This window comes from Gasterosteus aculeatus, chromosome 7 (assembly GCF_964276395.1).
Source record: "Gasterosteus aculeatus chromosome 7, fGasAcu3.hap1.1, whole genome shotgun sequence".
Lineage (NCBI taxonomy): Eukaryota > Metazoa > Chordata > Actinopteri > Perciformes > Gasterosteidae > Gasterosteus > Gasterosteus aculeatus.
In genome coordinates, this window is record NC_135694.1 from 3,913,830 (window position 1) to 3,940,132 (window position 26,303).

The 26,303-nt window shown below is 49.9% G+C and overlaps 5 protein-coding genes across 5 annotated transcripts; 2 read left to right on the forward strand and 3 right to left on the reverse strand.

Moving 5' to 3' along the window:
• Positions 1-874: 874 nt before the first annotated feature.
• LOC120821437 (uncharacterized) lies at positions 875-7,794 on the reverse strand. Its single transcript, XM_040179949.2, has 3 exons — positions 7,236-7,794; positions 2,171-5,469; positions 875-2,079 (listed from the first exon to the last, which is right to left on the reverse strand). Exons 1-3 carry the CDS (start codon positions 7,309-7,311, stop codon positions 1,846-1,848), a joined length of 3,609 nt encoding a protein of 1,202 aa, XP_040035883.2. The 5' UTR covers positions 7,312-7,794; the 3' UTR covers positions 875-1,845.
• A 1,199-nt stretch (positions 7,795-8,993) lies between these two features.
• Positions 8,994-11,423, forward strand: ccnb1ip1 (cyclin B1 interacting protein 1). Its single transcript, XM_040181477.2, has 5 exons — positions 8,994-9,084; positions 9,776-10,080; positions 10,212-10,358; positions 10,457-10,631; positions 10,962-11,423. The coding sequence occupies exons 2-5, from the start codon at positions 9,784-9,786 to the stop codon at positions 11,138-11,140; spliced, it is 798 nt and encodes a 265-aa protein (XP_040037411.2). The 5' UTR covers positions 8,994-9,084; positions 9,776-9,783; the 3' UTR covers positions 11,141-11,423.
• Positions 11,162-15,729, reverse strand: ttc5 (tetratricopeptide repeat domain 5). Its single transcript, XM_040181476.2, has 9 exons — positions 15,271-15,729; positions 14,283-14,415; positions 13,970-14,181; positions 13,700-13,850; positions 13,523-13,614; positions 13,223-13,426; positions 12,583-12,797; positions 12,312-12,456; positions 11,162-12,218 (listed from the first exon to the last, which is right to left on the reverse strand). The coding sequence occupies exons 1-9, from the start codon at positions 15,331-15,333 to the stop codon at positions 12,099-12,101; spliced, it is 1,335 nt and encodes a 444-aa protein (XP_040037410.2). The 5' UTR covers positions 15,334-15,729; the 3' UTR covers positions 11,162-12,098.
• A 116-nt stretch (positions 15,730-15,845) lies between these two features.
• Positions 15,846-19,989, forward strand: mettl3 (methyltransferase like 3). The gene is made up of 11 exons (XM_040181475.2): positions 15,846-15,982; positions 16,794-16,981; positions 17,097-17,546; positions 17,702-17,877; positions 18,290-18,503; positions 18,594-18,781; positions 19,047-19,085; positions 19,174-19,282; positions 19,372-19,437; positions 19,515-19,627; positions 19,727-19,989. Exons 1-11 carry the CDS (start codon positions 15,880-15,882, stop codon positions 19,827-19,829), a joined length of 1,749 nt encoding a protein of 582 aa, XP_040037409.1. The 5' UTR covers positions 15,846-15,879; the 3' UTR covers positions 19,830-19,989.
• A 58-nt stretch (positions 19,990-20,047) lies between these two features.
• LOC144410231 (uncharacterized protein C17orf114) lies at positions 20,048-25,559 on the reverse strand. Its single transcript, XM_078105645.1, has 3 exons — positions 24,291-25,559; positions 21,387-21,482; positions 20,048-21,280 (listed from the first exon to the last, which is right to left on the reverse strand). Exons 2-3 carry the CDS (start codon positions 21,469-21,471, stop codon positions 21,108-21,110), a joined length of 258 nt encoding a protein of 85 aa, XP_077961771.1. The 5' UTR covers positions 21,472-21,482; positions 24,291-25,559; the 3' UTR covers positions 20,048-21,107.
• Between the last annotated feature and the right edge of the window lie 744 nt (positions 25,560-26,303).

Here is a 26,303-nt window from a genome sequence, read left to right on the forward strand (position 1 = left end):
AGACTATTGAAATTACTTCTTTCTTTTTTTTTGGATTGAGACACGTCTCTTGTCGGCCCACGAACGCATGTGGACAAACTTCTCACACATGGCTCCTTTCACTCCTTTTGTCCCGCTCGCTGCCCCTGAGCATTCTTTCCCTTGGTTACAGGTTGTCATGGTTTCAGAAGCCCCTGTAGGCAAAAAAAACAACAACAAAAAACTGAGGGGATTAAAAGGCAGCCATTTTGGGGACAGCTGGGCCAGGTTGGTCCCTGTTGCCCCCTGTCCTGCTCCCAGTCACTTGGGGAGGGAGGGGGGGGGGGGGGGGGGAGAAGGATGGCATTGTGTGAGGATTAGAGCTTCCTGTGTGTCAGCTCATTACACGGGGTGGGAGGAGGAGGAGGAGGGGGGAGGGGGCAGTACAGGGGTGACCAGAGAGAGTGAGGGAGAGAAATGAAAGAGAAAATTAAAGCGAGTGAGTACGAAAGAGCGTATGACAGAGAAAGGGGAAGGACAGGCAGGGCGGGGGGGCCTCCCTCTACAGCTGCACCCCTGATCACACATACAGGCTCCGATTATCCTTTTCTCTCACTCTCTCACACACACACACACACACACACACACACACACACACACACACACACACACACACACACAAAGCGAGGAACTGAAACATATTAAAAGACATTGGGGGCAAAAAAGGCAGAATTAGTAGACAGTGAGCCCGGCGCCCCAGACAAAGGACCCCCGATCCAGACACACCAAGAGCTGGAACAAACAAGCATACTGACCAATGGGGGGGTGGAACCACACAAAATAGGAGTCATGCGACCAGAATACCTAAACAGATAAATTAATTCACATAAATAACCACAGACAAGCAACAAAGTTCTCCTCTTCACATCACCGTTGGTTTATTTATCTTTTGTACATCACATGGGTGGGATGGGAAGATTTTTTTTTCATTGCTACAAAAAAAAAAGGGGGTTTAGAAACGATAGAAATACTAGACTGGGCAAAGCAGGAATGCAGTGAGTTCAGACAATACCTGCAGGAGCAGAAAACTCTCGAGTGCTTTGAGAGGAGAGCAGCGGTTAGGGAGGGAGGGGGGGCAACTAAAGGAGGCGGGGTTATAACGGACAGGGCTCATCCCTGTCGTCGGGTTGATACTCCAGACAACAAGAAAAGAAAACATTTACAATCATCGGTATGAATAAGGTAAATTTCACAGCTGTAAGTACAAGGACTGTTCACAAAACACAATCATCGCCATCATTATTATCGTCATCGTGGTCTTCGTCGTCGCTAACGCGCTGAAGAAGATGCTTCGACACGGTGCGACTCACAGTGCAACTCAGCACATCAGAAACATGCTTTTAGCAGCATGGCAGTAAAAAACAAAACTGAAAAGAAGTAACAATAAGAAGGCATTAAATGGAACCGAAGCATCAATTTACAAACGTTGCCAGTTAATAATTTTCGGCCTGTTTTGGTATGGAGTTAATCTTGTAAAATACCGGACCGACCCTCTCATTCAAATCAGCTTATACAGTCTTTGCTGAAATAGATATCACCAAAAAAAAGAAAAAGGGCGCAAACAATTCATTCTCATTGTGACAATTCTGTGAAGTGTGTAAGTTAAGGCCTCACTGTGGTCTTTGAAATAAAAAAATAGGTAACTAAAATACTACTTTCACAAATCTCTTGAAATGGGACTACAGCAGAAACTAGATCTAATACAAAAAAGATAAAAATGAATAACAATCAATATCTCTAGAAAACGATTCTCAAAAAAAAAAGAAATACATTCCCTTGTCAGTACCCTTCATAAAGACTGACTGCAGCCGCTTAACAAAACTAACTCTACACAGTGGTGTCCATGGGCTGCCCCCCCACCACACTAGAAGCCGCACTGATCGGTGGGGGATCTGTGCGTTCCCCTTTCTCGGGGGATTTAGCCAACCCCTGCTCTTCTTCCTTCGCCACCTGATTCTTATTGGTTGTGAGCGAGCTGCGATCCTCTGCAATGTCTGTGTCGCTGGTTTGAGCCTTGGAAGAGGTACTGGTCAGCGCTCCAGGGTGATTTTTCATGTGGCCCTGATGACGAGGGAAACAAGTAAGAACAGATTAAATCATTTTTTCAAATAACATTGCGACATGATACGTCCACAATATCTTTCCCCCGTACCTTAAGTCCGCTACGACTGGCGTATGCCTTTCCACACTGGGTGCAGCTGTAGGGTTTGTCAGAGCGGGGAGGCTGGGCTGGCGCTGGGACCGAGGGCTCGGGGTCATCTGAAGGCTTTCCTTGCGCACGATGATCCTCCTCCTCCTCCTTTGGCGCACCCTGCACCGGATCCGGAACGGGCGCCGGCTCCTCGGGTGTGGTGGTCTCCCTCTTGACATTGCTTTGGGCAGCGTCCCTCTCCTGTGCCTCCCGTGGTACGCTGCCACTGGCCTCTTCTGCTTTGGGGCTGGCCGGTGCGGTGAGGGCAGGTGAAGCATTCGCAGCTCGGGGTACGGGATCGGGACTTGTCGGGGCTTTGTCCGTGGAGCAGGCTTCAACGGTAAAGACCCCCACATGAACCGCGTCGTCTTCTCCTCGAGGCTTTGATATGCAGAGGGATAGAGGCGTATCATCCATCTCTTCGTCTCCATTCACCGCAGCTGAATGAAAACTAGCCACGGTTGCTTTTAAAGGGCTTGTGCTGCCCAGGTCAGCCTGGGTCTCCTCCTCAGAGTGCACGGTGCTGTTCGCAGGGCTACAATTAGCCAAGGTGTTGTTTCTCAGACGCAGGGGGTCCTCGGCTCCCATTGAGGGGGGATCACGGGTCAAGGGTGGGCTAACACTGGGTGTGGAGCCCTCCGATTCCTCTGTCTTCACAGAAGTGGCGTCAGCAGCTGTGAATTTCCTAGAATTGGACCCTAAAATGAGAGCATCAATTGGAGACTTGGAGCTCATCGTTAAGGCCAGAGGAAGGAGTTGCTGGGCTTTAGATGGGGAGTTATTCTCACACTCATTGAAGACAGCATTATCCGTTTCTTCCGCGTCCTCAGCAGGCATATCTTCGTCAGGAGGTATTTGCCCTCCCAGGTGCAAGCGGATATGGTGCTGTAGAACCAAGGCATTGGTGAACTTTCGTGGGCACAACGGGCAGGAGTTCAAGGCGCGGGAGTTGGCCGGTCTTGCCCGGTGAGTCGCCAGGTGGGCTCTGAGGCTGCCCTTTGTGGAGAAGGAACGACCACACAGCTTGCACGGGAACGGGCGCTCTCCCAGATGCGTGGCTTGGTGCAAACGCAGCGCTCTGGGGCAGCTGAGGACACGCAGGCACACCCCGCACTGGTTAGCGGCCTGGGCGGTTGGCAGAGAAGGGTTGGTTATGGTCGTTGTGGTGCCTCCCTGGCTGGTCATCAGTCCAGCGACACTTGCACTCGGGCTCAGGCCGAGAGCAGCCAGCATTTCCCTGCGATAGGCACTGGAGGTGGTGGACAGGTCGTGGCCGTGTGCGTCTCCATGTGCGTCGGCGGAGGCTTGTGAGGGGCCGAAGGAAGATGAGGCCCCCTTTTCAAGCTTCTGCACGAGGCGCTGCAACTTTGAGGTGTCCGAAGTCTGGGTAGAGGTGGTGGGAGAAGACGAAGAGGGGGAGGAGGTCAACGGTTTGGGGAAAGGTGGAAACGGGAAGGGCAGCTGATGAGGCGAAGTGAGGTGTGAGGCGGACGGGTGGCCTGGAGGCCGCAGAAGTGCAAGGTGGTGGGGGGAAGTCCCTTCCGGGAAGAGAATCTTGGGGAGGTGGGCCAGCTGGGAGTACGGGGAGGTTGTATGGAGCGCAGAGTGAGGAGGCGTGTTTTCATCAAAACGCTGCTGCTTGGCTCCTTTGAACTGGCCGCCCATGGAGGAGGAGGAAGACGAAGAGGAAGAAGGCAGTCCAGTGCTAGATGCGTTGGCGGCAGCGACGGCCGAGGCCCTGTTCAGCTGCAGCAGTGAATGGGCTGTGGATAACAACGCCATGTCCACTGATGGCGGCAGAGGTAGCGATGAGGGCGAGGGCCGGCCGGATGCACCAGAGAGGAACCCTAAAGCCATGTTCTCGGTCATCCCGGGAATGCTTCCTTTGATTCCATTGACTGACTCGTCGTCATCAGCTCGCCGTTTTCTCCTCCTCTGGGTAGGTACAGGAACACTTTGCGGTTGATCGGACAGTGCCGGGGGAAGAAGGGAGAGCGACAGCTCTGGATTCTGCTCTCTGTGTCGCAGGAAATGGGCTTTGAGGTTCCCCCTGGTTGTAAAACGACTCAGGCAGACCGGACACTGGTAGGGCCTCTCACCCGTGTGCGACCTCAGATGGATCTGGAGTGACGAATCACTGCTCAACACCTTCCCGCAAAAACGGCACACGTGTTGAGCGCGTCCTGCCGAGGAGGCGGAGCTCAGAGAGGAGCTGGCCTGGGGATCCTGGGATTGGCTCGTGGCAGGAAGGGAAGGAGCCTGGAAACTGATCCCATTGCTATGACCGAAGGAGGAGGTGTTTGAGGATTTCTCGTGGAGGTAGCGGTGCGGTAGGCCAAGCGACAAGGACAGCGGGTGCAGGGACGCAACAGAGGAGCCAATAGTGGATGAAATGGCTGATGAAGATAATGAAGAGTAGGTAGTGGAGGATTGAGCCCTGTTGCCATTGACATGTGAAGCACCTGATTTGGAGACAGAAGGCTGGGGAAAGAGGGAAGACGGAAGGCCAGTCAAAAGCAACGAGGCCGCGCTTACTGGCGTGGCGGTGGAGGGGTGTGTTGGCGAGGAAGACGCTGCTCCTGTAGACTTCCTGCCGTTGTCCGCCCCATGGGCCTGCGTGTTATTATCTTGGCTGAAGAAGGCGCCGCCGAGCCTTAGAACGTGCCTACAGATCTCCTCCGTGATCTGCATTTGGTGGATCTGCCTCTGCTGCAAGACCCTCAGCTCTTCCAGCAGTACCGCCAGGGTCGGCGACACGTGCATCTGTCCCTGCTGCCCCGGAGAGCCGGAGGTCTGCTGGTGACCTGGACTGGAGCTGTCGCGGTGCGGCTGCACATACTGAGAAGACGAGGAGGAGGAAGACGAGGAGGTAGTCGTGGTGGTGGCCGAGCTGCCCATCGGTGGGGAGGTCATGGTGGAGTGAGAGTTTCCCTGGTGGGGCAGGCTGTGGGAACCTGAGGTTTGACCCAGGGGAGGAGGTGAGTGAGTCTGGGATGACAGCGAGGGGTGAGGAAAGTCCGGGGAGAGGGAAGAGTGGGTGTTCGGGAGAGAGGTGGTGAAGGGAGCGATGTGGCTGGGCCAGTGGGGAGGAGGCGAACTCTCGCTGGGTAAGGAGGGCGCGTGGAGCCCACCAGGGGATGGGCGAGGGGCCAAAGGCGGCTGGCAGTCTTGTAGAGAGGTGGGGGATGAGGAGGAGGAACCCGACGAGGTCACTTCTGAGCCAAGAGATGTGGATGGTGACTTCATGCCCAGATGATCATCTGAGGATTGACAAAAAAAAAGGTTTTTAAACATCACAAGGTGTTTGTTTCCTTGTGTGGTCATTATGCAAGTCACAGATATCAAGCTAGACATTCAGGTATGCAAATTCATCAGAACGCCCTCCTTTAATTAGTCTGTTTATGGCATTGATTCCAATTGTTGTTTACAAGTTTAGTTTGCAAATTTGTGTGCGCATACCAAGAGATCCTGTTACGACTTCAAAAGAAATGCCTGCTAGGAAATGGCCTTGAACAAGCAAATAAACAAGTGGAAGAAACTGCAGCCTGTGAGTCTTTGTAATGTCTTGTCTCAATCTGTGCTCCCCAAAGCAAAACTCCTCAAACATCTTGCACTCACAAAAAAGCTTACAGACCACCTTGCTGCTATGGCAACACATTTTAGAGGACAATGGGCATCACCGGGACAACCCATAACCCCTCTTAACCCACCCCCTCCCTACAGCAGTTGCGTCTTTCATCTCCCTATTCACCCTTCCCCCCTTACGTCACAGTGGAGGTCAAGGGTCAGGCCACGCTAAGGGTTCTGGGCACTGTCCAGACACTGTGATTGGTCAACTAATCTGACCTCTGCTGCTCAAGGGTCAAATTCTTTCAGAATCTTGAGCACAGAGTGAGAAAGGGTAAAAGAAAAAGAAGGGGGGAGGGTAACAACAATGGAGAGACAAACTAACTATTCCCTCCTGGAGTGATATAGTGATGGAATGAAAGACTGTACCTCAGTGAAATTCCTTCACTGTGTGTCTTCATCACAGAAATGAGGCCGCAGGAAGCACATCTCAAACAACACGTCCAATACGCTCAAACGCTCAACTTTATTTTGTGGAAGTTTACCTGCAGAGTCTTAGGTGCATGAACTAATGAACTAGAAGAAGTGACTTACTGCAACAAAGAACAAGTGTGAGAGTAATCTCGCTATCCCCTCTGAATCTTTTTTTTTCCTCATCCATCTGAGCCCCGTCCCCCTCCACCCCCCCAACTGTGTCGGAGTATACAGTCAATAGGGTTGATGGGGTGAGAAGGGGGAGAAAGAAGGGGGTGGGAGGTATTGAGAAGGTGGAAAATGGGGGAAGAGAGAAAAAGGCACGGACGAGCAAAAGAAGAGGAGAATAGACGGGTGGAAGATTAATCTTTACCAAAAACACTGCCTTCCCTTCCCCCCGCCCGTGCACCTTATTGTTAGCAAATAAGAGAGCGCGTCATACTAATCAAAAGACCTCCAGCAGTCAGCGCGGGGCAGCCTGTTGGTTTCCTAGAGGACCAACAGCACATGAAAATGGCCACAGACGTATGTTAGTTAATCCTACGCTATTCCTTTCACAGGGACACGTTTATTGGCCCCGGATAAAGTGCCCACGGCCTCCATTTAGTGGGGCCCATTGCAGTGAATGACTAAGCAGGGGGGACGGGGGGGTTCTTTAGTTGACAAATTATTATCTCCAGTTTTGTAGTTTGTTAAAATCAGGTGCATTTGTTGGAACGCGGCCACGCGTAAATACACTTGTGAAAATGGCCGCAATCGACGGAAACCCGCACAGCAAACAGCGCAAACAATTCCTGCAGGTTACGTGTAAACTCTAAAACTTTTGCTTCAGGTTAAACCTCATTTCCCCCGAAAAGTGAATTCCGTCCGTCAGCGTCGCGATTGGCCCGGTTGAGCTGCGAGAAGTCGCACACTCTTTTCATGAAAAAAAAAAAAAAACAGACCAAAAAACGCACGCAAACCTCCTAAAAAGATGTTTACTCACCGTGAGATGGCAGGCTCGGGCACCCCGGATCCGCGTTAACTAGATGCTGGGGTCGCTTCTGCTTCCGGCGTGACATGATTCACTGCGACTCAGGCAGAGAGGGGGGCATCAGCCGCTTGAATGGCACGGCACGTTTCTGCGCACTCGGGAGCGCTCCCTAAACCATCCGAGCATCCAAAATACGCGCACACCATGCAAGCCCCGGGAGGGGGGAAAAAAGAAAAAAGTGCAGGATCACTTGTAAATGTAAAATGAACGCGGTTTATGGACGGGGGTAAAGTAACACAATAGCACGTAGGTGTTGGAAATCCGCAGGTCCGCAGCGTGTCATGTGAAGCTGCTCTGGATGTGTGTGTGTGTGTGTGTGTGTGTGGCTGTTTCCTAAAGTACCTTCTCCCCCAAAAAACTTGTCCAATTTGTGCCCCTCCTCTCCCACTGCTGCCCCGCTGTATGCACAAACACACACACACACACACACACACACACACACACACACACACACACACACACACACACACACACACACACACACACACACACAGACACACACACACCCGCCGTACACACTCACAGACACAGAACCACTCCTTGTTCTTCAGTGATATTTGCATTTCAATGGCGTGTAACACACAGCCTCCCTGGTTCTCTCTTTCTCTCCAGCTTTATTTTTCTTTACACACTCACACGGCAGCTATAAACTTTCAGTCAAACATGACAATTAGGTGTCAAAGCCGTTGGATGGCTTAAAAACGAATTGAACCGGGCGCTAGAATCGGTTAGTTCGGTGAGGAAAGGCCTTAAAGACAGAATGCCGCAATTATGGTTCAAATTAAGATGCAACATTGTGTCCATAACGGAGCGTTAACAGATGACATCTGTTGAGGACCCCCAAGTGCACTGCGGCTATTTATCCGAAGTGAAGTGGATAAATAATCAAATCATAATTGACTTACAAAGTCAAAAATCCGTCTTGCCAGCATTGTGCCAGATGAAGAATGGGTGGGTGACGTTTCTGCCCCTTTGATTTCCATATGGCCAATTATCAATAACAGCGCAGCGAGTTGTGTGCAAGTGGGGCCACACAGCCATTTCACATTGATGCATTTTGTGTGTTATCACCAAGCGTATAATACCCCCCCCCCGCCCCTGCCCCCCTGCCCCCTTCCAAAAAAAAAAAAGCATCTTACACTGGAGCTCTATTTAAAAGGCAGAGAATAGATGGGAATCTTTGACAATGGCGTGCTGGACACAGTTGAGTGAGCATCTCCCCTCTCTCTCTATGAACCCCCGGATCCACTGCTGCACAGCACAATGCCCCTCTTTCACCCCCCGCCTTTACTCCTGTACCACGTGGAGAAATGGATAAAAGAGAGAGAGAGAGAGAGAGAAGTGGGGGAGAGGAGGAGGTGGTGGAGGAGAAGGGGGGTATTTAAGTAGGTGTCTCACATTAAGGCTGTGCAAGAAAATAGGGCATTATTTGACTTGGGGAAATAACTGTCATGCTAATGTGCTTATTGTGTTGGACATAAAGTGTCCAAGTGAATCCTGTAAAATAAAGAGAACGTGGTGATGGAAAGTCAGAGTGCAGGTTGCCTTTAGTTGTAAAGAAAAAAGTGGAAGAAATCTTCAGACTTTCACCGAGGTAACAATATCACACTAAAAGCACTCCAAGTAAAAATGTTAATATACATAATGTATTTTGTATCCAGTTAAGTATTTAAAGATAAAATGAAAGTAAATACGGGTTTACAGAGTTTCTCCTGTTTGAGACGCAATCAGCCAATCAGATCACAGCATTCATTCAGCGTCACCTGCCGTTACCTGCGCCGTGAGCAGTTAACGTTAACCGGTAGGTTGGTGTCTCCCGACATCAGTGACAAATGACCCATATTACACTGTTACGGTATCTGTTGTATTACTAAACGTCAAAGGTTTTGTCTATAGCAACATATGGAGTGTATTTAACGGTTCTGTTTAACCGGAGTTCATCACTTTACCGCTAACCGGTAATGCTAATATTAATAGCAGTTGACGTAGCATTAAGCTAGTTAGCCACGGAACTTAACGTTAGCCAAGCTATGTAAAGTTAGCACAACGTTCCTTCTTCATGCCGCCAACTTAAGATTCGTGGCATTTAGTGTTTCCAAATCTCTCATTCATAATTTTAAATAAGATAAGTGAAAAAATAAAAGTTTTTTCCTTTTCAAATAGGACCGAATGGGAAATAGTGCTTTACTGCAAGGGCAACAATGAGCAAGGAAATCTCTGACAATCCATCAAATAACATAAAAAATTGTAACCCCAATTTCACCAAATAGGACTTTGATGTCATTCGCTTCTCCCAGGATTTGATTTCCAGGAGTGTGATGGAAACAACCCACACTGCTCAAAAACGTCATCTAATTTAATAGCCTGTTTCTCCCAAATGGATTTCTTTGTGTGCTTCATCATGATGTGTTTACGGTCTTTTTTTAAAACTGACAAATTGCTCCGTAGAACCTTCAGTTGATGTGTCTTCCCTTTTCCTGTACTTCTGCCAGTCGCGGCCATGTCTTTCTGCGACGACACGCTGCTCTGCAACTTCCCGAAGTGCCGGACCAAGCTGAGCGGCTTCGCCTGGGTCACGGCCTGCTCGCACGTCTTCTGCGACCAGCACGGGTCCGGTGAGTTCAGCCGCTCCCCGGCCATCTGCCCCGCCTGCTCCTCCGCGCTGTCCGGCAAGCTGGACATTGTGAGGACGGAGCTGTCTCCCTCGGAGGAGTACAAAGCCATGATTCTGGCGGGTCTGCGACCGGACGTGGTCCTGGACATCAGTGCCCGTGCGCTGGCCTTCTGGAGCTATCAGGTCCAATACCTTTCTGCTTGTGTGCGTGTGAATGCAGCGCGGATCGGGGCCTTTAGAAATGTTTTTCTGCCGGTTTGATCCTCTACTCCTTTCCTAGAAAACATCAAGCTTTTCGGTCTCTCTGCACGCAGGTCCACCAGGAGCATATGTATCAAGAGTACAGCCTGTCACGGGCCGAGGCACAGCTGAAGCAGATGGAGAAGGTGCTGACCCAGCAGAACCAGAGCAGAGAAGTGGAGCTCACCGGCATGAGGGGGGAGATCGCATCCCTGAAGAAAGTAAGCCGCAATTTTCAAACTCGCAGTGCTCAATATATTATACGTATGACTCAAGAGAGTCAAATATATCAAATGTTCCGAGATCCTATTTCCTTCAGGTGATGGAGGAGTATAAAAGGAAGTACAGCGAGGTGTCCGAGAAGCTGATGGAGAGAAACCGGCAGTACCAGAAGCTGCAGGCGCTGTACGACTCTCTGAGGCTGCGCAACATGGTGGTGGATGTGGGGGAGAGAGACTCGCTGCATCAGGCGACACATCACAGCTTCATCACTGGTGAGAACAACATTCCCTTTAAGTTACGTCGAAGTTGTCCAAGTCGTTCTGTGCAGAAGGTGAATTGATGTGTTGCAAATGGAGAAGAGTATAGATTGTAGTTTATGACTAATCAGGGCAAACCTGTCGTCCTTTTCTCATATAGCAATGTTTTCAAAGTGTTTTAAAATGTAGATCTTGGAGGAGGGATTGGACTTAGCACAAAAGAAGACAGCTGTAGGGGTTTAGTCAAGAAGTGGCCATTAAGGACCCAACAGTGGGAGTAATGGGCTGATCTACGTAAGGAAATCTCACTCGGTGTAACAATGAGAGACATCCGTCCACCCCCAGCCTGTCACCCGGGGGTTCCTCGCCAGGAAACTCCCCACGGAAGCCCCCCGTTCCTTTCAGCGGGCCACGATGGGGAAAGCCGGTTCTTCTCCTGCGTGGAGCACGACGGAGCCAAGAACTTCTTCCAGTTCAGCTCCCCAGCCAGGGAGCGAGGCCGGTCCTTCATGAAGAAGCACTGAGACGGCAACAGGTGCCCTGATGACTGTGGAAACGTTTTATTACTTTTATTTGTTAACAAGTGTTCAAACGTTTGAGGAGTAACTTAGTGCTCCCGAGTGCATTTTTATAGTATTTATTGTCATTTAGAACCAAAGCAGACATGGGAGCTAATGTTTATTTTTCAAGTCCAGGTCTCTGCTTTACATTTGTTTTAAGAAGTACTTCAACTCTGTATACAAAGTGCATTGCCTTACAGTGTTCTCTATGTGTTTATGTAAGTAGTACATTAAAATCTTAACCTGGTTCTAGTCAAATGAATGTAATACGGAGGATTCCAGTATTTCCATGTGAGATCACCATCTTACGGGAGGATTGGGGTAAAGGGGACAATCCTAAAAAAAACAATCATGCATTTAACTGAACAATTCAAACGGTTGGTTATTGATAGAAGGAAAATGAAGACTCATTGAGGTCTAGACCTTTTGTGGAATGAAAGGATTCTCACTGCACAACAAACAAAGCAGGCGGCTCACTGGTTAAGGCAGACTGCAGGAATGGGAGTCTTTTATGCAGCTTTGTTAAAAACTATGTGACCCACAATGACATCTCTGCTCAATGCGGTATACATGAGCTTTTTTGGGGGGGGGGAGAGACCCCCACTGATCACTGATTGAAAACTGGTGTCATAAGACACCAAACAAATAATGGGTTTAAGATGAGAGGGGTTTTGGCTCAGGGTGAACTTTAATCACAATCCGGCCAGAAAATCAGCGCATTCAACAGAATATTAAAAAAAGTAATATTTATAAATATAAAACAAAATGTCCACCTAAAGACAAGTTACAGGGTAACTTCTATTTACAAAAAAAACACGTAAAACAGGCACAGACTTTGGGAAACTTTGAACTTCCTTAATGAGCCAAAGTCTTTCTGAACCAGGAAAAACTAGTTGGTCCTTTCTGCTTCTTCTTCTTCGGCTCATTCGCTCTGCGGCTTGTAGCTCACGGACGCAGCGATTTGACTTTGGGCATTTGGTATCTTGCCGTTGACCAGGAGCAGCAGGGGCGAGTCCACTCGGATACTTCTGAAGTCGAACGACTGCAGGAGAGACGAAACGGGGAAAGTCAAAAACATTTAGGACGACCTTTTTGTTCTGTGCCTCTCAGTGACCTGACACGTGGCAACACCGACCTCGTCTTTGTGTGTTATGCTGTTTCGTCTGAGCTGAGGTTCAGGAATGACTACGGTGTCTCCGATCAGGACGCCCCAGCTCTCCGCTCTGTTGTACACCATCACCACTACGTACGACTCCTCGCTGTCCACCATTCCAAACGTGCTGGAGGGTGAAAGAAAAAAAAAAAGATTCGACAGCATCACTCAAAACATCAGAACAGCCAATGAAAGACTGCAGTAAACTGCATGACGCCGTGAGCTGCCATTGAGAAAAATAAGCTGCACTCACAAGGCCACGCGACCCTCCGAGGCCAGGCTGAACACCACCTTGCCCACAGCGGCCAACCCCACGTTGTGTCCGTGCGTGAGGGAGGAGATGCTGCGCGGCTCCAGGCTGCCAACGCGGCCCGTCGGGGATCGAAAGTGAGGGGAGGAGCAGGGGCCCAAGCGCGACGTGTTGAGGTCAGAGAGCATCATCCGTAACCTACGCGCCTTCACCTTCCCCTGGAGAGATGGAAAGAGAAAGAGAGATATGGCTGTGCTCTGCTGCCACCTTGTGGTGATCAATATATGCTGACTGACAGGTGAAATATTCTAAAATAAAGTAACAGAACATTTAAAAAAAACAAAAAATGGAAAAATGAAAACAAAAGGGGTTTAACCTCAATTCGAATTGACCTATTTAATTTATTTCTGATCCTGAATAATCAAGATTTTGTTTCATCGTCATGTTTCATGTTATTCAACAATAAGACAGGAAATCGCATAGCCAGTTGACTAAAATAACAGAAAACCATTTATTTAAGTGTATTTTACACAGTGAAAAATTCCCTGGATCCAGCTCAAATATTAATATTTAAGTATAAGACCTTTTTAAAGACATCACCCCGGGGTGTAGGTAACTAGTGCTCGGACTTCTTTCTTGGTACCTTGTTCTGTAGGAGTTCCGTGATGTTCTTCAGGTACAAAAGCAGCTGCTTCTCCCTCTCCAGAGGCTCCTCCCAGCCGGGGTCGAGCGCCGCGGCTCGGCTGTAGCCGGCCAGCGCACTCCCGTACATCTCCTCGTACTGGAACAGCTTGGCTCGGTTGAAATGCAGCTCGGGGTAAGACGAGGCAGCTCGGTCTACTTTCTCCTACGGATGGAGGACGCGGGGGGGGGGGGGGGGGGTAAAACATGACTGCGAACGTGCCGTCGGCGCTGATCGACGCGAACGCGCTCGGTGACTCACGGATTGCGCGTAGGCGCTCAGGGCTTGTTGAGAGAGTTGGGGTTTCTGTCCGCAGGTGAAGAACAGGCACACGTAGGCGTTTCCCAGGATGTCTGTAAGTACGACAACATAAAAAAAATGAAACCTTTACTTTTCTCCAAATCGTATCCTCTGCTGCCCCCAGAACACTTCACTCACACCAGGTCGTCCCGTCCATGACATCCAGCTGCACGGCTTCTCGGGCCATGGCCACACTCTCCATCACCTGCTTGGCGTGTGCGTCGCTGTCTGCCGCCGGAGACTGTCTCAGCACCATGGACAGGTTGCGCAGAGACACCTTGTTTTTGCTCTGATAGAAAGCACACGGACGGCCGAGTGAGGAGACCTGTATGTTCGTTAGATACGCGTCTGGGTGCCTTGTTTCGGCTAAAGCCACAGGGACAAAATGGAAAAGAGTCCTCGGCGTACCTGTTGCAGGGCTCCGGTGAAGCAGTTCCTGGCACCGATCAGGTCTCCTTTTTTCCAGTACTGCTCCCCCAACGTGTTCCAACCTTCGACCAGGCCGGGCTCCAGCTTCACCGACCGGGAAAGGCACTCCTCCGCCTCGGGACTGAAGTCCGGCGCTACATTTAGACACCTTCCCTTCTGCAGCAGAAACTCTGCTTTGTGTTTGAATTGATCTACGGGAAATGGTGAACCGCGGAGATACGGTAAGTGCCAAGCACATCCTGAGAGTTAAAAACCGAAGCGCTGTGGTGTGAAAAAATGGGGAAGCACTCACCTTCTTTCTCCTCCAGCTTCTTCAGGGTCTTCTGGATCTCCTGCGCGGTGTCCGTTTGTTTCCTGCCAGCTTCCTCCACACTGTGAGTCTCAAAGTAGCAATCTCTGAAGTTATACAGCTCATCCACGAGCTCCTGTGGGGGGAGGCAAGGAGATGCTGTTAAAAATAGATCTAAGGGACATTTCTAACAGGACAATATTCAGTTGGGGAGAAAACGTGGATGACTGATGTCCCATAAAGATGTAGATCCACATTCTTTAAACCTCAATTGTTGATTTGTTTAAATTATTTTAATTTCATTATTTTAAGAAAACCTGCCATACATTCTATGAAATTGGCGTTACACCAAACAGACGTCTCATGAAAGAACCTAACGAGTTGCATGATGGGAATTGTAGGATCCACTGTTGACCCATAATTGATTCTGATTTTGTTTCTTTCTGGAAGCGCGACACTAAAATGCCGCAGAGCCCCTAAAAAACTACCACCATGAAAAACTACTACTCATCTTAATATATGAAAGATATTTCTTTGTTACAAATGCACCTTTGTTCCAACTCGAATGCACCTTCCGTCAGTATGTAAATATTCTCGATTAGCGTTGCTTCTGGTATGAAACCTTATCCCAATTTAAGAGAACAGGTCAGTGTGACTCTGTCGGTAATCGTTGGTGTTTTAAACCAGGCGCAGTCTGTGACCATGCAAGCTCTTTGGCGTGCATCTACATGCATATACATAATCACGGATAAATGTAAAAAGTTTGTAGTTTAATCTGCCCACACGACGTGCGGCACTCGTGCACCCGACAAGGTCTCAGACATAAAGGCTGCACAGTCGATGCCGTCTGTTAATGGGCCAGTTGTTATAGTAACGTTCGGGCAGAATTCCACCGAGCCGGTTACGAGGAGACGCACCACGCACGCAACGTCCACCCGACACGAGAAAGCGGACGGTGCGCCGACGTGTGACCGAAAAAGAGAGAAAATACCTTCAGAATTTGCAGCTCGCTCTTGTCTTCCAGGGGCTCAGCACTCTTCTCGTCTTCCGCCATCTTTGCTCGGAGGAAAGTGCCTGGTAACGTAACGCCGGCGGGAGGAGAAGTAACGTCACACGGAGATACGAGACCAGTGTTACTTACATATGCTGCTCGAATGGTGCTGTGATGACAGAAAAGTATTTGTTTAAACTTAAATGCCGAGAGTGAAATCAATTTCGGCGTAAAGGGAAAGGGCTTTTAATTTGACCAACACCGGAAGTGTAAGTGGTCTGGTGCGTGCCCAAAATGAGTCCGATAAATTTATATTCGAAATTAAGTGAAATTCTCCTTTCTGAGATACAGCTTACGGAACCGGTTGCTAACGTATACTGGTGCATTTGTTCCAGATAACACGACCTCAGAGAATCGTTCCTTAACACAGCACCACCAAGCCGGAACCTTTCTCGCACAGGATGCAGGCCGGACTCCATTTCGGCACGGACCGCGCACCATTCTCTCCCATCAACAAGGCGGACGGTGACCTTTTTTTTTGTAATTTTTAAATTTTCGTTTTTGTTCAGCTTCCCGCCAGTGCGGCCGCCGTCGGCGCTGATCCCGGCGATGTCGGACACGTGGAGCAGCATCCAGGCGCACAAGAAGCAGCTGGACTCCCTGCGGGAGCGCCTGCAGCGGCGGAGGAAAGACCCGGCAACGCTGTCCTCCGGTACGGTCCGGCCAGAGGGGAGCGGGGCGGCGGCAAGACAAAACCATTGTTTTTGTTGTTGAGCAATCGACGGAGGCGGTATCGGATCGATCACGTGTTTATTGGGTTGGAGATGCATCGGGAAGGAAGATAAATGAGATGTTATTGTTATTGTTTGGTGGTTGCAATATGTAGGACAAGGGCTGTGGCGATCGTGAGTTAACATGACGATTGTATTATGGATTCATTATCATTTCCCTCAGGCCGAGATCTTAGAATAAATGGTTTTGTTGGACTTGAAGTTCAAAACCAGAAAATCAGGAAATACTCATTTGGTGACAAACAATTAACCCATTGTAAAAAAATGTTTGATTAATTTCTGGATTTATGATCCAAAGACTTTTGTTCTCCCAGAGGTCTAAAATAAAAAGGTATTTTCGTTGACCTTGAACAATGAAATAAATCAAATAAATAGCATAAAGTCCTTACATTTGAGGAACTCAAATCAATTTATTTTTTCCTTGTTGCTTGATAAGATCAATATTAAATCCTCAACAACCAGCTGTCAAACATGTTGTTGGTTAATATCCTGTTTGATTAATAGTATCAGATTAAATAATTGTGTATGTGCTGTCACATTGGCTGCAGAAGGTATTCCTTATAAAAATACAGATAGAGCGTAAGATCAAAGCCCTGCATCCACATGAAATACCCAATAGCAGGGTGTGATGCAATGTTTTCATGTAGTTTATCTCGCATTGTCAGGTAATAAATGATCAGGGCTACCTTTTCAAAACGAGGGTGTTAAAGTCTGTTGTCTCCTCTCGGTCAGATGGTGGAAGCAGCACAGAGGGATCCACGGCCAGGAGTGACAGCCCGGCTCCCACAGCGCCCCTCCCCACTCAGGGGGAGACGGAAAAGCCACCAGACCCGGAACTAGAGAAGAAGCTGCTGGGATATCTCTCCGATCTGAGTCTCTCATTGCCAACGGACTCCATTGCCATCACAAAGGAACTCGGCGTGAGTCCTCGTCTTTAAGCACAGAAATGCCTCTGGCAGCTGGTACACACATATGAATGTGGAGCTTGGCTGTATTACATGGGCAACATGATATATATGATTTCTTCGTTAACAGTCTGAAACGGCCGTCAGTCATGGAAGCATCCAGAGTCTGCTGCTTAAGTTCTCTGCTCAGGAGCTCATCGAGGTCCGGCAGCCCACCTGCGCCACTTCCTCTACTACTACTTCCTCCCCCTCAATCGTGGTAGCGGTGGACCACACAAAGCTCTGGGCCATGATCGGGCCCGGGGCCCAGCGCACCGGAGTCAAGAGAAAAGCAGAAGATGAAACCCACCACAAGAGAGCGCCGGGCCTCTCGCCCTCACTCCAGAGCTCCGCTTCCCCTCCGCACTCTTCCTTCACCTCTCTGACGCCGGCCGCCTCCACGCAGCTGGCGGGGAGCTCGGCATCAGCGAGCGGGGCTGACAAGAAGGGCAGGAGCGGTAAAGGCCAGTCGTCCCATTTGGACATGGAGATAGAGAGTCTCCTGAACCAGCAGTCCACTAAAGAGCAGCAGAGCAAGAAGGTGGGACGGTTCAGGAGAGCGACAAATAATCTGTCCGTGTCTCTCGCAGCGGCCAGTGTTAATTGTAACCAGTTCTGTTTTCACCCACCATGGAAGTGGAGGAGGGTAATCTGACGGTGGGGTGACTGATGTGGTGTAATGTTGCTTATGTCCAGGTGAGCAGAGAGATTCTCGAGCTGCTCAATGCCAGCACGGCCAAGGAGCAGTCCATCGTGTTAAAGTTCCGATCTCGCGGCCGAGCCCAAGTCCAAGAGTTCTGCGACCACGGGACCAAAGAGGAGTGTCTGCGCTCCGGGGACACGCCACAGCCGTGCACCAAGTTACACTTCCGGTCAGTGCACTGGTGCAACTCTCCTTCGCTGCATTATATCACCCTGCACAGATTGTTAATGAACAGATAAAGGCTTACTTCTCGTTGCAGTTGATTGTTTAAACAATACTCAGGGGGTGTTAAGGGGGAGGGCTCCCGCCGTGAGCTGCAGTGCTTTGTGCGTTTTCCTGTCATTGCTCCAGAGCAACCACTTAATGTCTTATAAACACGAAGTACCCAAATTGGCCTGAAGAGGTCACTATAATAAACGATTTTAAAAGCACTATTCTGTTGTTTAATTTTAATCCGAAAACGGATTTGTTCCAGTGATTCATCCTTAAAGAAAACAGTGTTTAGTGTTATTTCTTTTAAAATTCACATCTGAAGAACGTAAGATGACTTTGCACAAATATGTTCATGTTACCCCCTTCAGTCGCATCATCAACAAGCACACGGACGAGAGCCTCGGCGACTGCTCCTTCCTCAACACCTGCTTCCACATGGACACCTGCAAATACGTCCACTACGAGATCGACTGCCCACCGGAGGTCGAGGGGACCCTGCTGGGGCCCCAGGGCGGGACCACCGAGCTCGGCCTCTGTGCCGGCGAGGCCGACAGCAACGTGGGCAAACTGTTCCCCTCCCAGGTGAGGCCCAGAGGGGACGAGACGAGAGACGCGGGTGTTGGCATTTCTGCCGTGGAGTTGACCCCGAGGTTTGCGTTGCTCCCGTTGCAGTGGATCTGCTGCGACATCCGTTTCCTGGACGTGTCCATCCTGGGCAAGTTCGCCGTGGTGATGGCCGACCCTCCGTGGGACATCCACATGGAGCTGCCTTACGGTACGCTCACTGACGACGAGATGAGAAAGCTCAACATCCCCATCCTGCAGGACGACGGCTTCCTCTTCCTGTGGGTCACCGGCAGGTAACTGCAACAATGCTGCTGTGTATCCCGGCAACGCACATGAGATGTTTATCGTTGTGTGTGTTCAGAAACATTGTGTTAAATGATTTGATGATAACGTTCTTTCCACAAGATCCACTTTGCAGATAGATAGTAGTAAGTAGTAATTGTCAGATTCATAACTTATAACAATAAATGGTGGAAACATTGTGGTAATATATTTAAAAGAGAAGAGTTGTATCGTCTTTTCCGTTTTAAACCCTCGTCTGGCCGACTCTTCTTCCAGGGCCATGGAGCTGGGCAGAGAGTGTCTCAGTCTTTGGGGGTGAGTCTCCACCGCTTCATTAGAACATCCAATTCCCTTCTCATAAACTCTCTGCCTTTATTTTACGTATTCATTTGTCGTCCGTCAGCTATGATCGAGCCGATGAGATCATTTGGGTGAAAACCAACCAGCTGCAGAGAATCATCCGCACGGGGAGGACGGGCCACTGGCTGAACCACGGGAAGGAGCACTGTCTGGTACGTCTGTCCGCGTGTTACCGCGCACGTTTGTGTGTCACGTTGATGCGTGAAACGTAGACCTTTGTTTGTTTGTTTTTTCCCTTCAGGTGGGCGTGAAGGGAAACCCTCAGGGATTCAACCGAGGTTTGGACTGCGACGTCATTGTGGCCGAGGTAAATCTTGGTGGTTATGACTTCTGCCGGCGCGACAAAAGGTTGCTCCATCACGTTTGAACCGCCTTATCCTGCAGGTCCGCTCCACCAGCCACAAACCCGACGAGATCTACGGCATGATAGAGAGACTGTCGCCCGGCACCAGGAAGATCGAGCTCTTCGGTCGGCCGCACAACGTCCAGCCCAACTGGTAACGTACAATCGCGCCTTGACCCGAAGAAGATGCCCTGCATGTGTTGCATGAGCTGGTTGACCTTATTGCTCCTCCCTCCCTCTCCTCCACTCCCAGGGTCACGCTGGGAAACCAGCTCGATGGCATTCATCTCTTGGACCCGGATGTCGTGGCCCGATTTAAGAGCCGCTATCCAGACGGCGTCATCTCTAAACCGTAAACCCCCAAAACACGCGCAGCGATGGTGTGATCGGGGGTCCCAGGTTTGGAAGAAATATGTCGATAGTTTTTTTTTTGTTTTGTTTTTATACCAGTGAACTCATTTCTTAAATAAATGTTAACGAGATACATTGTCTGTGTCTTGGTTAAGAAATGCTAAATGCGTGTTGAATCATTTCTTACCATCACTGTATGTAACCCCCCCCCCCCCCCCCAAAATCTAATTCTGGACAACTTTATTCAACATCAACAGAACACAGGAGGCATTTTCCAACGTGCATTTTTAGTTAGTCGAGAATAAAGACACTTTGTGTTGACAAACTGTAGATTTGAACAACTTCTAAGGATCTTTGCATCAAAGGGCAAACATTTTTTTAAATTTTTCACAGTCATTCGGGATCAGAGCCTTTACATTCATATCTGTTTGTTTCAGGCAAATACAGAAACCTGTTCATCAGATAAGGTTTGTTTGAAAACAAACATTTTAATATCCGATGAAACCAGGAGGTTTTATTAGTTATAAAACATCAGAGACAGGAAGTTAGCCGGAGCGAGCTGAAGCCAAAAAAGACAAACAAAATACCGAATAGAGTTTAGTTTTGCCGTTTAACTTTTAAAAAGTCTGCTTCTGGCTTTCAAGAGAGGAACTAACTAAAGGCACCCTCCTCTGATGGAGTAAGTCAACAATGGGTTTTGTAATATAATGAGCAGGGCTGGGTATCATTAAAACATATTACAGTATCAGTACCCTGAAAAATATAACTTTCAATAAAAAAATGTCAATACAGCAGTTCATTTAACACCGTCCACATCGAAAAGCATGTCTAAGGGACACATTAGGACATTCATACTTTCATCTTGCTTAGTGAAACACCCTGTCATATCAACAGTGAATAAAAAAGTTAGTCGAAACAATATTAAAAAAAAAAGAAACTATAAAAGGAGGCTATGCACTTTTAGGTAGTGAATGCTGTAAACAAGTCCATCGTCTTTTCTCCCGTCGCCGCTGTGGCCGTTCGGGAAGTGGATCCACTGAGAATCCTAATGCACAGAGATCGAAAACCACGTCTGTCTCAGTCCGTTTTCCCCGGCGCCCCGTTGAATGTGATCCATCGCGGAGAGTTCTCTGCGGGCGACGCAGGCGACCGCAGAGGCGCTCGCTCAGCTGTCGGGCTCCAAGGTTTGCGCCGCATGGTCCGATGAGCAACAGAACCCCCGCGAGGTACAGGAATCTGTTTATAGTCTCTGAACCCCCCTCCCCCCCCCTTCGTCCTCCTCCTCAGTAGGTGGCGTCCACCTCGTTGATGTTGCTGTCCAGCTGGTGTCTGAAGGACAGCCGGGCCTTGGTGGAGAAATATATCTGGGAGCCCCGACTGAGGCCTCCGGCTCCTTCGCTGTCGCTGCCGCAGGAGGCGGTGGAGCACAGGCGGGGCTTCATCTCCTCGGGGGGAACTGAGAGGGAGGAAGATGCACAGAGAGAGTTCAGCATTGACCATTAAATGGCTGTTGTTGTTTTGTTTTTTTTATTGGTCTTTCTCGGAGTGTGGCGGTTCCTCACCTGCCGGCGGGGGGCCCTGTCTGCTCTTGCAGCGCTCTTTACAGCGCCTGTAGAAAGGAAAACACTGCAGCATCTTCACACCCATGGCTGAGATGTCTGCAGAGAGAGAGAGAGAGGGGGGGGCAGAGTTTAAGAGAAATAGAATACAAATACAACCGAACGGTAGTGCGATGGACAAGCTTTGCGGAACAAATGCAACTTGGTCGTAAAGCGAATGGTAAAGAAAATGTTCTGCAGGATGTTCACTTCTCCTTTAGCTCCCATCCGAGCGGGCGGATCACAACGAGAGCTCCCGCTGACAGCTCCTTGTCTCATCACCGGGTCACGGATAATGGAATTATGATCCGCCACTTCAGCGGCACGATACCCCGACGTGTCCCGACGGCGAGCCCGCCGGTATTTACCTCATCAACTCGGCCTAATCCTGGAACAGGACGTCAGTGGGCCACGGCAGCCAGGCGCATACTAAGCCCTCTGCCGACGCCCAGACGGATTACTCCCAGGCCGCGTGATGCATGCAAGCTATTGTTTTTGTTTCGTCTGACCCGACGGCACACGGATTCCCCGATCTAATGCAGCGGTTAGAAGCGGATGCGCCGAGTAGCGGGTCAAGTCGGGTTCCGCTCCCCCGGAGGATTGTCCCTCGTATCTGTGGCACCTTCTCAGTGGGCGGAGAAAGCCGGGGGCCACATGCCAGCACTGAGCTGTATTTACTCAGAGCCGGCAGGGGTGAAACAAGGGGTTTATTTTAGTCTTAATGGGTTAGGAAGTGGGTCAAGTGAAATGGAGCACAGGCAAAAAAAAAGGTCATTCATGTATAGCTTCCTTTTTCTTTTCTTTTTTTTAGATGATCAAAGAAAAATCCTTACAAAAGACTGAAATCAAAACACACAGCAACTACGAGAAATGAGCACAGAGAGATGCAAAATACACAATACAGAGACCGCGAGCTGCAACATGTTTATAAAAAGACCAAACCAGGAGGAGAGATGAAGCCTGACTGTTGCAAAAAGACTAAACCGACCAAAGAGAGACACAAAGGCGCCTTAAAGTGACCTCTAAGAGAAAGTAATAAAGCGCCGAGCCCCCCCCCCCCTTCACCGATAACCCAACGACTCAGATACCCGACGTCCACAAGCAAACAGGGATTGCAACATAAATGGACAAACAGTGTTTTACTGACACCACCTCCCCTCAGCCCAGCGCCCCCCCCCCCGACACACACACACCCTTCCCCCGTGTTTACTGCTGGTTCCTCGTGCTGCTGTGGAGACGTGACAGCTCGCACATACGCACAGCGGCCTGCTGGTGGGTCGGGCCTCCTTTTTGGAGGCGGGGAAAAAAAAAAAAAAGAAGCAACTTTTGTTTGTAACCATCTAATTTCGCCTCAGGTGTGGCCGTGTAACCCTACCCGCTTCACACGGGACACAGTGGGCCCATTATGCCGAGGCCCGCGTAGAGGATTATAGCCGTGCAGGGGAGACGACTTGTCCAGTTTCCTCTGACAATCACGCCGAAATCTGTTCCCCCGGACTCCAGCATATCAACCAGGGCCCCCTGGTCAGCGGGGAGGGGGATCTCGGGGACCGGATGGGGAGCCCAAAAAACCCCAAAAACAACCTCAGATGGCAAACTCGTGAGAAAAGAGGAATGAAGTTTGGCCTCGACCTCTTTTGTGTTTTCTCTCTTTGCCCCGAAGGCTCTGGCCTGCAGCCAGCTGATGTGAGCGACGTGCCCAACCTGAATAATGCGGTTCTTAGTTGCTCAATCAGTGGAGGCTCACTGATGGAGCTGGAAGTTGCGCAACCCACTTAGAAAAAAACAAAACAAACATTTGCAGGTGGTTTCATATTTTTTCAGCGCACGTTTAGGATTTTTTTTCTTCAATTCTCCACCTATAAAAAAGGCAGTCAGCCTTCAAACCAGCGAACCGGACCACACGCCTTCTCATCGGCTCTGTAAACAACGTCAAAGCAAGCGGCAGGGCGCATATGCTCACAGTAATGTGATAACAACCCCCCCTCTGTCCCTGGGGTTCTATGAAGAAGAAAAAAAGAGCAGTCTTGTGTCACTGCTCACAACACAAAGACTCACACAGGCCTGCCAGCCTGGATGACGCACACACTGCTCTGTGCGTGTGTACCTGCACGTATGTGCGTGTGCGTGTGTGTCCATTAATAGCATCAAAATTCATCGCAGCCGAAGGATGAAGACACTTTGAAAGGTGTTTCCCTCGAGCTGAGAAGGAGACATCCCGCATGAAGCGGTGAAACACACGTTGACGGGTTAATGCAAAACCTGCTGCAGCTGTAAACCCCTGATAACCCTGATGTTTTTGTGTGTGATTATTGTTGTTGTTATTCACTTTAAGGCCAAGTGAGGCTGAAAAATATACACAAAAAACACCCTCCAACACTTTCCCCAGCAGTCAGACTAAATCCTAAGTGACCCCCCCCCCCATTGCCTTCGGTACAGTCCCTGACCTATGCTGTAAACCCAAGCACCCCCCCCCCGGCACCAGTTTAACTGGTCAACACGCGTTGAGTTTACATGTAAACACGCTGAAGGTTGATGGACAAAGTGCGTCAGGAAGCTTAATCCGAGCGTCCACTGCTCCTCCAAACCGCCCGACAGGCCGGCGGGACACGGTAAGTCCCGCAGGGGGGACAACAAGCGGCACGTGAGCGGGGAGTGAAGCCTGCAGACGGGACTTTTCACGGGGGGGGGTCAAACTTGTGCTGCCCCATCGGGGATCGTCGGAGAGCAGCAGGCGCGCAGAACAACGCGCCGTTCCTCGAAACCCCGGTGCGTAAAACGCGCGACGTGCGCGATCGCACCCGCCCGACCCGTGGGAAAGCTTTGAGGGTTAAAACAGTTTCATTTTTTTTCTTCCGGTCGACCCACCTGGTGATGGCGCGCTCGGAGGATTCGGGTGACTTGTGGCCGTCCGGTTAAAACGCGCGTCTCCGCCGCAGAGTCGCAGTGGTCCGCATGGAAAGGGTCTCCGCGGCGCGGAGCAGCCCGACTTTAAATAGCTAATCCCCGCGGAGCGTGGCGAAGGGGAGAGGAGGACACGCCCGCTTTCTCTCACCCCCCTCCCTACCTCTCTCTCTTTCTCACTCCCCTCTCCTCGTTCGCTGCCGCTCACCCATCATCCCATGCACACACACACACACACACACACACACACACACACACACACACACACACACACACACACACACACTTCCTCCTGCATGCCTCTGCTGTGCTTTGCCTCGGGCTCGTTGACATGTTTGTTGATACAGATAACACAGGAGATGATCATAAATAGCTCGGTGTATGAATAGACGCTCCTTGGGTCATAGAGAGCGTTATCAATCCTTCAGATCGAGGTGATTTTACCTGGTAAACTTTGGTCCACGAGGTGCGGTCACATGTAAAGAGGATGTAAGCGTAAATCAGTGATGAAGCTCTTCTTGTCTTCTAGCCACACGCAAAGGTCAGAGGTCAGCTGTGCAACTTTCTCCCTGGGGAATATACGATTCTTTATTTCTTAGCAGTTTATATTTCACTTCCAACTTCCTTTAAATGTATTTCCATTTGTGTTTTTGTGTCCTTTTAAATCGGCAAAGATTCAACACCACGGCTCAAACTCAAGGTTACACGCATGTTTATGCGATTCAGTTGTTTTGCTTACTGAACGCGAGGCGGCCGCGTCCGAGCATCGGGGCTGTGGAGGAAAATCCCGCCAGTTATACAAACGAGGAGGATCCAAACCACCGAGCAAAACCCTCTCATGGGTCTAGAATCTTAACATCTAAGAACGGGCTCGTGTTCGTCAGAGTTCCTGGAAACCCGCTCGCTGTTTTCGAGAGCCAGAGAACACAACGCTTTTTATCAGCAGTAAATTAGGACTTCTCAGAATAAAGGTGTGGTGACGCGTCGCTCCCTCCGGCTCGACAGAGTCGAGCAGAACTGGTTACGGCCCGCTGCCGCGTCGCTTAACCTCGACATTTTCTGAATACCCTCAAACCGTGCCAAAGGCTCGCAGGCCTCGCAGATCTTGCAGCGATTGCGGGGCCAGAAACCGAAGCACTTGTCGTGTTGACAGGAGGAAGAAAAAAAACAAAAACAAACCCCTGAGAAGTAATTCAACCACTATGCTGACGATTCCCACGTAACCTTCTGTGTAAAGACGGGTTGATGGCTTCTTGTTAGCTCTCCGGTCTTGGTTTAAGGATTATTGAGGGGTCGGCCCACCGGTTCGTCAGAGTGGAAATTTACCCAGATGAGCTCTCAGAGGGAGTCTGCGCCGGCTGCTTAGGAATCACCCTGGAAACGGAGCGCGGGAGCAGCAGGAGCGTTTCTGCAGCCGATGCTGCTCGGTGACCCGAGCAGAACAATCTTTTTCCTCCTCCTGGTTTCTCTTTCATTGCAAAGCCGAACGCAGCACTCGAGTCAATCATTTATATTGAATGACGATTCATTCTAATCGCGGTTTGATGTCCGCGGGGCCCGCGAGATGTCGCCCCCACGCGCGCACAAACTCGCTCACGTGCACAAACTCACACCTGCGGACGCATGTGAAGGACAGACTCTCTCCGGGGGGACGTCGTCTCTAATTTTAAATCCACTCGGATGATCAACAGACTTGGACTCCGGCGCTCGACCAGAGTTGTAGCTTTGAATTACACTCAAACCAATATTGACACCGATGAATATTGGGTTGCTTCCAAAGCTGACCGTCGAGGTCGTCGTCACGGGGAGTCAAGTGGTCCCTCCGCGGCGTTCCTCTCCTTGTAAGGGGACCAGTGCCCCCCCCCTCCCCTCCCTGCTAGTGTGCCAGTGGGCCGAGCGTGATCATGAGGCCACGCAGGAACTTCCTGTGAGGAGGCTCGGATATCAGGAGGCTTAAGTGCCGTCGTGGCAACAGCC

Excerpts from the sequence above, each read along its gene's own strand:
- LOC120821437 (XM_040179949.2), bottom strand. The coding sequence starts at position 7,311 with ATGTCACGCCGGAAGCAGAAGCGACCCCAGCATCTAGTTAACGCGGAT. Across the intron at positions 5,470-7,235 it reads CCCGAGCCTGCCATCTCACG|ATGATCATCTGGGCATGAAG; the intron begins GTGAGTAAACAT and ends GTCAATCCTCAG. Across the intron at positions 2,080-2,170 it reads CCAGTCGTAGCGGACTTAAG|GGCCACATGAAAAATCACCC; the intron begins GTACGGGGGAAA and ends CCTCGTCATCAG.
- ccnb1ip1 (XM_040181477.2), top strand. The coding sequence starts at position 9,784 with ATGTCTTTCTGCGACGACACGCTGCTCTGCAACTTCCCGAAGTGCCGG. Across the intron at positions 10,081-10,211 it reads TGGCCTTCTGGAGCTATCAG|GTCCACCAGGAGCATATGTA; the intron begins GTCCAATACCTT and ends CTCTGCACGCAG. Across the intron at positions 10,359-10,456 it reads AGATCGCATCCCTGAAGAAA|GTGATGGAGGAGTATAAAAG; the intron begins GTAAGCCGCAAT and ends TATTTCCTTCAG.
- ttc5 (XM_040181476.2), bottom strand. The coding sequence starts at position 15,333 with ATGGCGGAAGACGAGAAGAGTGCTGAGCCCCTGGAAGACAAGAGCGAG. Across the intron at positions 14,182-14,282 it reads GAAGCTGGAGGAGAAAGAAG|ATCAATTCAAACACAAAGCA; the intron begins GTGAGTGCTTCC and ends CATTTCCCGTAG. Across the intron at positions 12,219-12,311 it reads GCATAACACACAAAGACGAG|TCGTTCGACTTCAGAAGTAT; the intron begins GTCGGTGTTGCC and ends TCTCTCCTGCAG.
- mettl3 (XM_040181475.2), top strand. The coding sequence starts at position 15,880 with ATGTCGGACACGTGGAGCAGCATCCAGGCGCACAAGAAGCAGCTGGAC. Across the intron at positions 15,983-16,793 it reads CCCGGCAACGCTGTCCTCCG|ATGGTGGAAGCAGCACAGAG; the intron begins GTACGGTCCGGC and ends CCTCTCGGTCAG. Across the intron at positions 18,782-19,046 it reads TTCCTGTGGGTCACCGGCAG|GGCCATGGAGCTGGGCAGAG; the intron begins GTAACTGCAACA and ends CTCTTCTTCCAG.
- LOC144410231 (XM_078105645.1), bottom strand. The coding sequence starts at position 21,471 with ATGGGTGTGAAGATGCTGCAGTGTTTTCCTTTCTACAGGCGCTGTAAA. Across the intron at positions 21,281-21,386 it reads ACAGGGCCCCCCGCCGGCAG|TTCCCCCCGAGGAGATGAAG; the intron begins GTGAGGAACCGC and ends CCTCCCTCTCAG.